The sequence below is a fragment of the Filicampus tigris genome, chromosome 7 (genome assembly GCF_054856515.1).
Source record: "Filicampus tigris isolate MCC_2025a chromosome 7, RoL_Ftig_1.0, whole genome shotgun sequence".
In the NCBI taxonomy this organism is placed as follows: Eukaryota; Metazoa; Chordata; class Actinopteri; order Syngnathiformes; family Syngnathidae; genus Filicampus; species Filicampus tigris.
In genome coordinates, this window is record NC_141223.1 from 21,127,951 (window position 1) to 21,143,173 (window position 15,223).

A 15,223-nucleotide genomic window follows, 5' to 3' on the forward strand; every position below is an offset into this window, starting at 1 on the left:
ACGTCCACCAGTTTAATGCCAAGTGCAAATGCGTGAATGCCATATGAGCCATGGAAAAGCTAATGAAACCAGCATTGATATTACGGTACTGTACTTATAATGTACCTTTAAACAACTGATACTTGAACACAAACAGTGCTGCAATACACAGCATAAGAATATGCATAGGCATATAGACTTTATTATCCATCAAAATTGCATTTCATCATAAAATCTATGCATATGTATATGTACATGTACACTGCCGTTCAAATGTTTGGGGTCACCAAGAAATGTCCTTATTTTTTAAAGAAAAGCATTTTTTTTTCAATGAAGATAACTTTAAACTAATCCGGAATACATTATTAACGTGGTAAATGACAATTCTAGCTGCAAATGTCTGGTTTTTGGTGCAATATTTACATACTATAGGTGTATGTAAGGCCAGCGTTTTATAGGTACAAGGTGTTTGTCCATTGCTTCAGAAGGCTCTAGGATATCAGAAAACCCTTGTGCAATCATCATTAGCACTAGAGAAGCTATAAAACTGACCTTCCTTTGAGTAGGTTCTGCAGCATCACATTTGTGGGGTCGATTAATAGCTCAAAATGGCCAGAAAAAAATAATTTCCATGTGAAACTCAACAGTTGATTCTTGTTATTATAAATTAAGGTTATTCCATATGAGAAATTGCCAAGAAACTGATGACGACCCTACAAATGGCTTTTCAAATATAAGGACATTTCTTGGTAACCCCAATTTTTGAACGGTAGGTAGTGTATATGTATACAGTATGTGTATATGTATATGCATACAGTATGTGTATGTGTGTATATGTATCTGTATATATGTGCTTAATATGTATATGTATATATACGTATCTACATATATGTACGTAGATTAGCGCTGTCAAAGTTAAAGCGTAAAAAATACCGTTGTGTTTGCTCAAAATTGTGTAGATTGTCAATCATCCGAATGAGCGTAATCCGCAGAGGCTCAATTGAGGCAACTGCCATGTGTCATCTTCCACACCGCTTCTCCTGTACAGGGTCACGGGGAGGTGCTGGAGCCTATCCCAGCTGACTATGGGCGAAAGGCGGACTACACCCTGAACTGGTCAGTCAGCCAGTCTTAATCTATTTTGATTCATTATTATGATTATGGATTCTTATGATTTGTTTAATGTATTTAAATTGCTTTATCATTTAAAGTCACTGTAAGTGAAAATAGATGTGTTCAAAAATTGACACACCGCAGGAAGAGTGTGAACACCGGACTACCCACGACCTCACTTTGCCTTTCTATGTAACGAGCGCACACTCACGGCAAGCGACGAGGTGCTCTAAAGCGGCCATGCCAGCAGACTATCCGAACATTTTTTGTGATGCAAGTCAAAGCTAGCTAATACCTACACTCGATAGCAGAGCTGGGCATTCGGCCTATGTGACGGACCGGTCTGCCCGTTTTTCTGACGGTGGACAAATGACGGGTCAAATTTTAAAATAGATGGACTAAGCATGGTTGGAAGCCCTTTATTTAATCCGTCAGTCATCTGTAGTCCGTCATTAGTCTAGTTTTCATGGTGGGGGTTCAATGGCTGCGGCAAGCGCAGCGAGGAACAATAGTGAGTTGCAGTTGCCTCGGGGACGGATTTGAGTGATGGACCAGGGCTGTGAACAGTTTCCATGGCGCAGTGAGTCACTCTTTCTGTTCAAATAATCACCAATATTCTATTTTTGTGATTAGGCTTCAATGGCCGCAGCGAGACTGTTTGTGTCTAGAGAGACACGAGACAGTAGTGTGCGTTCAAGCGTGCCTGTATTTTCTCATTCTTACTTCACGTACACCACCCCACCCTCCTGCTGCTGGGGCATACCATTGCAAGAGGGGGAGGGCAATACTACAATCCCTGTGACAGAGGCTTCCGTTACCCATTGGCCGGGGCCGAGGCTTGCAGCTTCCGGGTCCTAAAAGGAGACACATTTAGTCCGGCTGGACATGGAGCATGGAGGCTCCCAATGCGCAGTGAGACTTCCATGTGGTTAGTCCGTGTGGTGAATCTTTCGTTTCGTTTCCAATATCGCTGAGCGGAGGCCGGGGTGCGAGTGAAAGTTTAGTCGGAGGAGGTGCGAGGGAAAGTTTAGTCGGACTCTCAGACGGATGGCCTTTTAAAATTAGAGACGGACTGACCTATAGACGGGTACTATTTTTTTCCCCCCAGAAAAGAAGGCGAATGACGGACGACGGAAGTGTACCCACGCTGCAGACGGATGACAAATGACAGACGCTCAATTTTTAGTAAAATGCCCAGCTCTGCTGGATAGCTACTGATGTGAATGAAGGCATTTAAATTCTTATAATGGCAGAGCATAACTAGCGTTCACTAGGCACTGTTTTAGCCTTGCCCCCCAAAAATCCGGTAACGCTACATCTCCACAATTGAGTAGTACATACTGTAGTTTTTAGTCTTTGCACATTTTTAGAAATTATTTTCAAAAATACATAACGTATTTAGAAACTATTGTTTGAATCGATTATATGGTTTTGAATTAGCCTTGTATAGTTGTAGAGAATGACAAAGAGTGTACAGAATTTCCCCATTGTGCGTTGAATAAAGACTCATCCTATTCTAGCTGATCCATTTTGAAAAGTAATTGTGATTTGTTTTCCCACCTCATTATTGCGATCGAGATTTACATGTTTAGATTGTCAAGATCCTCTTCACATATATATTTTTTTAAACAAACACTAGCAATATATTAATGTAGTACAGTAAACAATGTCAGATTTACTATACATAAATGTTTTGGACTTATACTGTAGGTTAGGCTTACGCTACAATAAATTCAAATGAACCATGAATTCATTCGGGTTTTTTTTAATTTGCTTCAAAAGTAATCATGATCTTGCTGAACATTTTGAGATGCAGAAAGTCATATATCAGAATAAAACAAAAATGCAAGCAAATTGGTGTCTTTTTCACTTTTTTTTCATCAAAAAAATGACATGGAAACATGGACTACACTTGCAGTGAACTTATCTAGACACTATATGAATGAATAAAAGCCCTAAATTCTATTCTATTCTATTCTGTCTTCTCGTGCATTGTAGTGGATTGAAGCAAAACTGACAGAACTATAGTTGCTGCCATCACCCACTCTTGAAGCTGGTGAAATGTGAAAATAGAAAAGCGCTCCATTTTGGCTCCTGTTGCGAGCACACAAAATACGATGATCCCTTTCCAAATAAAGCCGTCTGACATTTGCTCCGTACACAAACAGTCTCTGATGCAGCTATCAATCCAAAGCCTTGGATCAAATTCTTTAAAGCGGGCACTAAATAACAAGGGAGGGCATACACTTAACTCTGCCTGAGAGCTTCAATAGACAGATGGTACTTGAGAGAGGAGAAAGTTAAAGAGGGTGACAAATAAAACTTTTCTGCATTGCATTCTTAAGCACTTGTCCAAAGATGACTAATGGTGGTTCTACGGTTTTCCTTAAAGTGCAGCTAATGAGATCCTTCCTGTTCCCACTTTAAACTTTCACTGTGACAGAACTGGACGCCCGGGTCTCCCTCTCGTTTCAAAGCCTATCTTCTCCGCTATAATAGCTCTGAATCCGACAAGCGATCCTCCTCAAAAGCTCGCTGCGTCCACTCTCGCTTGGGGGGAGGCTAAGGCTTTGACCCTGCCTCTTTGCAGCAAGACAAATCCTCCCACTAAAAGTCCCCGAGGCACTTCCTGTGCACTTAAATAAAAGACAAAACAGGGCTAAATGAGTGTTGTATCATCATTCCACACAGTGAGCCGGCTCTCACTGGATTGATGTTGATACACCCACTGAGCATCGCAGAAGGGCCTCCTTCTTGGATTTCATCAGAAATGAGGGTGGGGGAGTCTAATCCAAACAAACAAACAAAAAAAAAGGACAGACACAATTTCATTCGATGGCTCTTTTTTATGCTAATCGATTGTGAGCGCGGAAAAAAAAAACAGCAGCCGCGGGGCGATTTTGTCAACAGGCGACAAGCTATTTACATAAGTGACACACTGAAGGAAAACATGATGTTCCTCTGTCACATTGTGAACGGCAAAATGTGCAGTCATGGGGGAGCGTTTTCTTATCAAGTCTCCACAACAACACAGTGCAACACCATGTAACAATGCAACACGGTGTTACACAGTGGAACACAATACTACAAACTCCTAAACAGTACCACACAATGGAACAATTGTATTACAATGCTGCACAATGCCACACACTGCTACACAGCGCGACATAACAACACTGCAGTGCTACACAACATAACACAACCTTATATAGTGCTACATAATAGTACACAATGCAACACAACAGTACTACCAGTCCTACTGCCAGGATGCTACATAATACCATCAGAGCAAAATAAACTCAAAGCAGTGCTACGCCATGAAACAATTTTACACGGTAGCTACTACTTAACACAATGCAGTGACGCACAATGTAAGACAGTACTACTCAATCTAACATAATATTATGCAGTGCTACAGAAAATACACAGTGCTATGCAGTGTAAAACCATATTACAAAACTAAACGAAGCTACACAAAAAAAAAAACACTGCAATATAAAACTACAGTAGGTGTTGCGACCTAGATGTGCTAAAGATAAACATTTCATATGTATATATATATATATATAGTTTCAGTAAGGGGGACAGTCCTATTTTGTCATTGTTATATAGATTCTTTAATTACAATAGTCTTGTTAGGACCTAGAGGTTAGAGTTCAGGTGGCTCATGACGTCATAAAAAAGCGCAAGAGAAGGAAATCGAGGTAAAACATAAGGTGTGTGGTTAGAAAAAAAAGAGCTAGTGAGTGAATGCCTGTTCGATGAAAAATGCTTCATGTAAACTCCAACTGAACTGGAAAAGTAAAGCTGCCCAAACGAAGAATGGAGACGTGTCTTTCCTTGCGAGGGTGCAACATATATAACTCAATGCTAAGCATAATATACAATACTACTGAGTGCTATACATGTAACAATACAACACAATTATGTAACACAGTACTGCACAATAAGGGTGCTGCTGTATAGAGTTTTACAATACAACACAGAGCTACACAATGAGTCACAGCCATACAGTGTAACGCAACACGTACTGCACTAAGGCTACATAATGTGACGTGCGTGTGTGTGTATGCGCAAATGTTTAAGATAAAGGAACAAGTGGGTCTTACTGTGTTTTTTTTTTTTTTACATTTCATTTGGCAGTAAGGCCATTAGGCACATGGTCGCATCCAGTGGCCCGTCACAGCTAATGGGGACGTCGGCTGCTGAGGTGAGGCGATTGCTTTAATCCTCACATTGTCTCATTGTGCGACTGTTGGGTGACACTCGTAAACCCGTAAAGTTCTCCGCCTCTCAGACAGACTACAATTACACAGGTGCTTTTTAAAGCTAAGTAAAGAGCCAACCTCCCCGCTTGGGGCTACCGTGCTAAGTCTGACACTTAATTAATTTATCACCGCGCACACTGCTGCTCTATTTATTTATTTATTATTGCAATATCCTTGTATGCATGTCATTATAATGTCTCCCCTGCTTAACAAGCTGATTTTGACTTTTCTGCTCATGGTAGGAAGTCAAAATGGATCTATTTTGCCTATAACAAAACGGAATTAGCAAGTTTAAAAATGTAGTTTTCTTTATTTTCCTCAAGCTAATGTGCCTCAAGGTCACTTATTCATCTATGTCAGGGCATATGAATATGTTTACTCGAACTATAGGGAAAGTAATGGTGTTAATTGAAAGGAGAATCTGTCTGTATGATCTGATGTCCGGTTTGAATGGCCATGTTGTGTTGAGCAGAATCATGGCATAGCATGGATGAAGCTAAATGTCCCACAGCTGACGCCATGTTGTACAGTAAACCGCCACATACTCACGGATTCACATATTCTCTGATTGAAAAATTTATTATTTTTTTGAACATATTTTGTTTTTTTGGGGATGGGTTGTTTGTCCAAGACACGGAAAACTTAGATGGTTCAGTTAATAAAAATTGTGGGCACCATTATTATTATATTTTCCTACTAGGGAAAATAAACTGTTAATCAAAAGTCAACATTATTACCCTCGCAAAGGCAGATTTGGTGGAAAAGATTCACTATCAAATAGCGGGCATCCATTGTACTCCTTTATTTAGTGCACTCCAGTTAATCAACAATCAATTCCATCAATAAAGTTAAGATAGCAGTTTAAAAAAAAGAATTTCCTTCATTTTTCTCAAGCTGTTGCACCTCATTGCTTTGGTTCGTCCATGCTAGGGCATGTGATCCTTTTGCCGTCATCTGTCATCCATCAGTGGCCTGGGTATCCATTCGTCATTTGTCAGTCTGTCATTTTTCTCAAGCCAAACCGAATTGTAATCGTCATTTGGTCAGTCCGTCAATTAGTCCGTCAGAAATCCGTCGGTCCGTCAGTACGAAAAACATATCGGCAAAATAGGTGTCCGGCAGTGACGGACTAACGGACTGATCCGTCAGTCTGACAAAATTCCCACTTCTGCATTTTAAACATGCCTAATTGGATGGGACAATCTCCTTTTTTGTACATATACAATGTTTAATTTGCTCCATCAGTCTGTGACCATATTTGTGTCTCAAATCATCTTTCTCTATTGAACTGAATGGAAATACAATTGATCTATTCCAGTCCCCCCAAAAGACCAATAGCTACCGTAAGTTGTTTAACATATAAAAAATTGCAATACACAACTATATGGGAGAGGTTCGATGTATATTCTGCCTCGGGACTTATCTTCTGCTAAAAAAAAAAAAAATTAATTAAATTAAAAAATTAAAAATCTAAATTCTCTGCATCTGTGCATCCCAATGGTTACCAGTCTGCAGACCACTGTCAGCAGATGTCAGTGTTAATGTTTTATTATTATTATTATTATTATTATTATTATTATTATTATTATTATTATTATTATTATTATTAAGTGCCCTACAATAAGATGGAGACCAGTCCTTGGTGTATGACACATCTCTCTGCCAAAGCCAGCTGGGCTAGACTATAGAAAATGGACAGTTTGCCTCAGTATTCCATCAATTGGCACTGGAGGGACAATTTCCACTTATAACGTGAGTTTATAATGGGTCAGAATGGGGCATTAGTGTCCAAACAGGAGAAAACAGCTACGTTCAACGCTAGTTAGATTCCTTCATAATCCCTCATCAGGAGTAAGAGGAACATCTGGATGCAGAGCCTTTTAAAGCAACTTTTCTTTTTTATTTGTCCTACTTTACTCTAATCCTCCCATGCCATGTGACCGTCTCTTCACTGACGCGTTAGCATCGGTGATGCCGACACAGACGCCGCAGTATGCCGTGTGTTGCAATTTGACACTTCGGAGGGAAGCGGCACTTGCGTCTTCCCCCTCATTGTCTCATTATTGTTTGCGTTGTCCTTATTTCAAGGCTTTGGAGGCTTACAGTTAAAGAGAATAATGACACTGGCAGGCATATAAGAGCAAAAAGTATGTAAATATGAGGTACTCACTGGCTTTCTGGAAGACAGAGGAGGCAAATGTAAAGTAAAATCACTCATCAAATCTTACATGTCTCTACATGGCCATTTTTGGTATAATTAGAAGATAGCTAAAAATCTAGTGGCAGACTCCTATTGTGGAATGTTTATTATTTATTTAATTATATATATTATATATATATAATATATATATATATATTAAATATAGATGATCATTAATTCATATCAACCACGTCACGAAAACAGCTTTCTTTCACCTCAAAAATATCGCCCGTATCCGCTCCTCTCTCTCCCCCTCAGCTGCTGAAACACTGATTCACGCCTTCATTTCCTCACGACTCGATTACTGCAATAACATCCTTTATGGCTTACCCACCAAAACCCTCAACAAACTTCAATACGTCAAAAACTCTGCTGCCCGTCTACTTACTTACTCCACCGACCATATCACCCGATCCTCCAACACCTTCACTGGCTCCCCATCCAACAGCGGATCCAGTTCAAAATTCTTCGCATCACCTTCAAGGCCCTTCACAACCTCGTCCCGACCTGCAGCAATAGAGCATTCTCTATTGCCGCCCACTCCCTCTGGAACTCCCTCCCTCATCACCTCAGACACATTCACACTCTCCCCTCTTTTAGAAGGGCACTAAAAACCTTTTCAAATCTGCTTTTAACCTCTAACACACTATCATCTGTTTATCATAATCTTTTATACACTCGCAGCCACATCGTTTTTTTAATATTATGATTGTCTTACTCTGTTTTCGTTGTATGTTTCGGCTGTTATTTTTATTTATTTTCTTAGCATGTAAAGTGCCTTTGAGTGTTTTTAACGCGCTATACAAATAAAATGTATTATTATTATTATTATTATTATTATTATTATTATTATTATTATTATTTCAGTGGCTATCTAAATGATTAACTCTTTCGATACTGCTTTTCTTTGTCTTTTGTCTTTTTTTTTTTTTTTAGGGTAGCGGTAGGAAAAGTATGATGATAGAACTACAAATAGAATCTGAAAGTTGTATGTGCATCTCTGTCCTGGCTGCTCAGTACAATCTAGCTCAGTCAAAAACAAGAAAATGCAAAATAGCAAAACTCCCCAGCTATTCATCGGAAATAGAGATGAGCACGAACACAATTAGGGAAAATCTGCGAATAGTGGTGGTCACCTAAAAAGTGATTGGAATTGCCTATGTTAATAGTTTGAACAATAAATATACCAAGCTATGATCCCAAACACTTGGAAAAAGGCCCACAGCATTTCAAACGCTTACAAATACACTGCAGACAGTATTTTGGAATTTTAAAAACATCTCAAATAGACAGGGACATTTATAAACATGTTTCTGTTGACAAAGGCACACACACCGACCCAAGCTCATGACGATGCCATTTTCCTTCTTATCAGGACAATGACTAATTACTGAAAGCACCAAGGTAGTTTTCGTGTGAACACAAGGGCCAAACTCCATAAAAAATGTACACGTTTTGTTAAATAACATTGCATTTCTGCAGTTTAATATTAATAAGAATAGTCATGCTGATACAGAAAGTGGATGTATATAACGAGATCAAATTTGGATAGTTGACTTTGAGCTCTGCTACTGAATGTTTTTCTCGCTGAAGTCTGTCAGCGGGCTGCAAAGTCATCCGCTGAGCCTCACAGCTAAGAGTGGAACAGATGTATGGCTATTCATTAGCGCTCCTGGGACTTGTACAGAAGTCCTTCCGCCACCTGTTGTAGTGCCACATACACATGCCCCCCCCCCCCCCCCCCCCCACACACACACGCACACATCTACACACTTGTGCAAGACCACCATCTTAAAACTGGCCTCTCATTAACACAGTCCCCACATCCTCGTCTACCCTGCCAGAGCTAATTGGGTCACTTTTTAGCCCACAGTCAGCACAGCCACCCTCATAGGGGAGGTGGTGTGGGGTCTAAGAAGACCACCCCCATGCTGGTTCAGCATATGAGCCTCTGCTTGCTAGAGGAAGCCAGATTAGAAGCAAACAGACGTGTAAATGCTCAGTGCGTGGCTGCAAGGCAAGTGCGGCTTTACCATTACTTCTGTTATGTTGCTGACACAATACGCTATATCCTGTGGAAAGTATTCACAATGCTTCATTTCTTTCACATTTTGTCTAGATCCAGTCGTACACGTCACAGTGTGAGTCAGAGCACAAACCAAGCATGATGTCAGAGGAATTTTCTGTCGACCTCTGGGACTGAATTCTCTCAAGAAACAGATCTGGGGAACGGTACACAATCATTTGAGCACAGTGACCTCCATCATCAGTAAATTCTAAGATTTCAGAGCCACTAAATCTGGCCACTAAATCTAAACTGAACTATGGGAGCGAAAAGGATCTTAGTCAAACTCCCAGTGTTCCTCTGTAGAAAGAGAAAAAACGTACAGAAAAACAACCATTTCTGCAGCAAACCGCCAATCAGGCCTGTATGGTAGATGGCCAGAGGGAAGCCACTCCTTGGTAAAAGAAACATGGCAGCCCACCTAGAGTTTGCTGACAGGATCAGACCATGACAGACAAAATTCTGTAGTCTGACGACACATGAATTGAAGCCAGACAACATGGAGGACCAATATCATCCCTGCAATGAAACATGGTGGTAGCGGGATGTTTTTTAGCAGCTCCAGAGCCCTTTTAACCTTAGACTGGCGCTATGGGACACACATTTTGAAATAAGCAGAGGTGGGCATTCTGTCAGTACTGACGGAAGGTCAGTCAGTCCGTCACTGATGGACGCCCATTTTGCTGAAGAATGACGAGAAACTTCCAAAAAATTGTCGGACTAAGCACTGACGGAAGTGGGTTTACGTCAGTGTAATCATCACATCAGTGTAATCGTCACTAACACTGTAGTCAAGTACCGACGGATGAGTGACACAAACACTGCCCTGCCTGCCACACGTGTTTATTTGCAGGGTTGAATGCAGCAGGGTTACTTGAGTATACTGTATTTACTAGATATGGAAACACTTTGCGCTTCCTGTACAGGCGGTATGCACCAAAGAGCTGTAATCTGCCAATACAGTTAGAAAACAAGAAGATGAGGGAGAAAAGAAGACGTCGAAGCATTGACAGTCATGGCAACTTGGCTTCGGTTTCCACAAGGATTTACGTGACACCTTAATCCACCATGATTGTACCTTTGGCTACAATGTGACACACTGCACTGCACACTGACACACTGCACTGCACACTGACACACACACTGGTTAAAGTAAGCCATTTTAAACTTTAAATTAAAACTTTTGGGCGTTTTAGGAGTTTAAGCAGTGGCAGGCAGCCACCAGGGTGCTGCTGCTGTACTTAACAGTTCAATAGATTAAATAGTAAATAAGTGAGGCTTTGTGAAGCTCTTTGGGCAGATACTGTATGGATTTGTCATCTGAAGGACTGTGATGTGTTTTTTTTTTGATGGACTGACGGATTAATGATTGACGGACTGGGAAACTGGTGAAATTTACTGATGGAAGCGATGATGGTTAAAATAAAAAAGACGGATTGACAGACTGTCGATTACAGTTAGGTTTGTCTTGGAATAATGATGAACTGACGATGACTGACTGGTGCCCAGGCCGCTGACGAATGACAGACTGACAAAATTTAGTGACGCACCCACCTCTGGGAATAAAGCTGCAACATAAAACATGGAAAAACGTGACGCTCCGTGAATACTTTTCAGATGTACTTTGTCATTTTAGGGAGTTGTGTAATGTATCTGAGGAGGCAGCAGGCTGGGTGAGTGTGTGAGTGTGTGTTTTTAAGTGCGGATGTGAAATGCAGATGAAGCCAGCCATGCAGAAAGCAGCGCCAGTCATGAAGCCTCAACATGAGATAAGACTCCAACTGCTGTTTTGTGTCTCCCCAACCAGGACAATTCGACCTTGCTAATCTTTTCTGCAGCTTCCCTAATCAAGGCGCCGACTAATCCATTTCGCCGCGCCAAGGCGAGCGGCGGTTCAGCCGAGGGCCGAGCCACACTGGCACAATTAGGCAGAGGGAAGACAATGGCGCACGTCCCGGGTCGACGGGAAAGAATAATAGTGGAGTTAGCGTGTTGTGTGCCTGCTCCCCTGCTGTATTCTTCAGCTACACAACAAAAACAAAACGCACACTCTCACGCACACAGTGAAATCTCAAATGATGCAATTAAAGAGGAAGTCCGCCACAGTTCAGCAACAATCAATGTGATTTGTTCCAACATGGTGGACCTGAATAAAAGACGCCGCTGTTTCTGTGCAACAGTAAAATATGCACCGATGTGACCCGCAGCTACCATAACTACACTGCCCTCCACAATTTTTGGCACCGGTGGTTAAGATGCTTTCTTTAGCTAAATTTATTTGCTAAATAATATAGACCACAATAAAAATTAAAAAAAGAAAGAAAATCCAACATGCAATTCATTTGCATTCAGTGGGAAAAATAAAATCCCACATTAAGAAATAATTCTTTTATTGCAAATCATATGTGCCACAATTATTAACAGCCCCGATGTTAGTACTTTGTACAAGCCCTTTTTGCCAACTAAACAGCACTTAATCTTCTATAATGTTTCACAAGATGGAAGAATACAGAAAGAGGGATCTGCGACAATTCCTCTTTGCACAGTCTCTCTAAATCATCCAGTGATGTGGGTCCTCTCCTCTGCATTCTCTTTAGGTTTTCAATGGGGTTGAGGTCTGGGGACTGAGATGGCCATGGGAGGAGCTTGATTCTGTGTCTGGTGAACCATGTCGACAACTTTATGAGAGTATGCTCCTGCAATTGAAAGTTGAGTTATATTAAGGCTTTTCTTATATCTTATATCCCATTAAAGGCTGAAGCCCCTCGTGAGACATCTCTCTAAAACCTACGGTCGTCTTTGGAGTCACCCTTGAAAACTTGACATTTTCGCCACCTACAAAATAATTAATACCTCAGTCCCAGTAGCAGATAGAAACATAATTTTAAAAAATTGAGAGCTTTGACGTGGCTTTAACACAGGCCCGGGTTTATTCATCATCAATCGAAGATTCAAGTGAAACACTATGTTTAATGCAAAACTAAGACAGTGGTAATTACCATGCTGTATTCTCTTACAAAGACGTTGAAATCGTCATTGTCTACGAACATATATCTTAACCATAAATCACGTTTGGCTGGTTTCATGACTTTGGAGTCCGCAAGCGTGTCGTCTATATCGCTGCCGTGACTTACATCAGAGCTCCCGTGATCGACTGTGTTTCCTTTACTCCTCGAAAAAATTCCGGATATCCTCCGGCAACTCACGTCACAACTCACGTCACATGTATATTCTGATGCATTTCATTGGCTAAGAGACCGAGAATTGGATTAAAAAAAGAAAATGACGTAGACGCTGTCCGGCTTTAAAGGGAGAAACACGCAACAGCGCTCCCGGCTTTAGTGGTAGAAACGCGGTTACAGTATGCGCTCCCGTCCTTAATGGGTTAAAGCAGCACTGGGCAAGAATTCGACCTTAATAAAAAAAAATAATTCACAACTCTTTTGATGAAACATTGACTTACAAGTAGTTGAATGGGACTTTTGTCATGCTCCATGGGGGGTCCGTATCGTTTTTACTGGCACTAAGCAACTTTGAGGAGGATGGGAGCAACCAAAACACACAAAAAAAAAAACAATTCCCTGAATTGCTTTACGGCATACTCACGTCCTCCTTTCGCTCTAAGGACAGAAGTCAATTCGAACGTCTACGCGCTATTACTGGTGTCATGGCAGAAGCCCCAAAACAAACAAAAAAACAAAAGTATTGTTTAATCAAAATTAGATTCATTACCTCATCACTATTCATCTTTCACACAGCAAATGGAAATAGAAATGTAATTCAGTCCAACTTGCAAGCCAGCGAGAGCTCAGGATTTCACGACATTACGCGCTGGTGGGCATAGGAAATGTGATTAACTTTTGTCAAAACACTACCGCTTTTGTCCAAATGGCGGCGCCATAATCAACAAAAACTGACATGATACAGTGTTGTTTTAACAAAATAGCAATAATACAACGACAAAGACGGTGAAAGAAATAAATTAAAACAAAATTATTATATACAGTAGACACCAGAAAACAGCAGAAAAGTGTCTGTCTCATGTCGGGTCAAAGGCCAAAGAAATGTGCAAGACTCTCACTTGCAAACACTGACGTAGTCGTCACGTATACGCCTGCATGCCTAAGAGTATTTTCAGTAACTTCGTGATTGGCTGCAGAGTGCAAATAAGACTGGCCATCAATCAAACAAAAATCATATCACTGTTTCTTAATATTATTAATGTCTTAGTGATAAGCAACTCAACATTAGTATTTCATGACACAAAAATAGCTACTGTGATAAAATAAAATGAGAAAACGTTTATTTTTAGAAATTCGTGCCTCAAATAGAGTTGGGGGGGGGGGGGGGGGGGCACAAGCATTTTGGTGGCGGGCACGACCCCCTATAGCCCGCCCTTGGTGACGGGTCTGTGTGTTAGTATCATGAATTTGTGTTTTAGCTTGCAGGTTTCACTGTCTTTCTTGTATTATTGCTATTTTATGTTATATGTAAAGTGCTTTGTTACAGCTGCAGCTGTTGTGAAATGCGCTATATAAATAAAGTTCTTTTGTATTGTATTTTGATATGGAGGTTCATCCAGTTCTCGGTCATGTTAGCGTTGTGCCAATTTTCTCTACTTGGGGATAACCACCTTCACTGTGGTCCATGTTATGTTTTTGTTTGTTTGTTTTGTTTTTTTAGACAAAGGTGTTTTTTCAAGAATACACAGTATTTCTATGCTGCACATGCAATGCTCAAGAGCAGAATGCCTTACTAGCAACTTAGAATTGACAACTTTGAATAAATAAAAAATATTGTGGTTTCTATTTCACATTCAACAATTAATAATCAAAGTAGCTTACTAGCAACTTCCAGCGAAGCATTGCGACTGACGGCCTCCCCAAGGTAGTTGCGTGCCACGCAGGTGTACACGCCCTCGTCGGGTTTGCTGCGTCGGCCGTGAACAATGCGCAGGAAGAAGAGCGAGCCGCTGGGCAGGAGCATGCGGTGAGAGCGGGGGTCGTCCTTGTCCGTCTCTACCCGCTCACCATCCTTGTACCACTCCACGCTAGGAGTGGGGCGGCCCTCCGCCTTGCAGTTGAGGGTGGCCGGCTCCCCCTTAGAGACGATCAAGTCGGACGGGTCCTCCGTAATCCAAGGGGCGCTATCTTCGAACCGCACTCGCGACCCTGAGAAATGGGAAGATGTTTTGAGACATTTTGAACAACAATCTATTTAAAAAGTATGGTGATTATTGAGCATGCCTTCTTGTGCGACACCCTTTATTAGATTATATAATAAACCGACATTGTAAAATCTTGATCTGAATGGGCTTGATCGGGTCAGAATATTCCGACTGGGGCGTGTACATGAAACATTTTTATTCCGATAAGTCTTTTGATCAGAATAAATGTGTCCATGTAAACCTAGCCACTGACTTTTACTGACGTACAGTATGTTTACGCCACGCTTTTTGGGTCGAGTTTTTGAAATGATCATGAACGTTTAAAAGACTGCAAGTCATTGTTAAGTAATTTAATTTCATAGTTGGTTAAAAAAGTCTTTCACGATTCTTGAAAAAATAATGCATTTGTTTTTTTTGTTTTTTTTATGTAG

The 15,223-nt window shown here is 40.9% G+C and overlaps 1 protein-coding gene across 2 annotated transcripts in view; it reads right to left on the bottom strand.

Annotated features, from left to right (window-relative positions):
• The window catches only part of LOC147145143 (roundabout homolog 2), an 85,419-nt gene that overhangs the window by 48,291 nt on the left and 21,905 nt on the right, over positions 1-15,223 (bottom strand). The window contains exon 2 of one of the 2 annotated variants that reach the window (XM_086035542.1): positions 14,470-14,796. In XM_086035542.1, the coding sequence (XP_085891668.1) occupies positions 14,470-14,796 (327 nt within the window). Of the gene's footprint in view, positions 1-7,948; positions 8,034-14,469; positions 14,797-15,223 lie in introns of those variants that run through there. The other variant, XM_086035543.1, reaches the window with a different exon arrangement.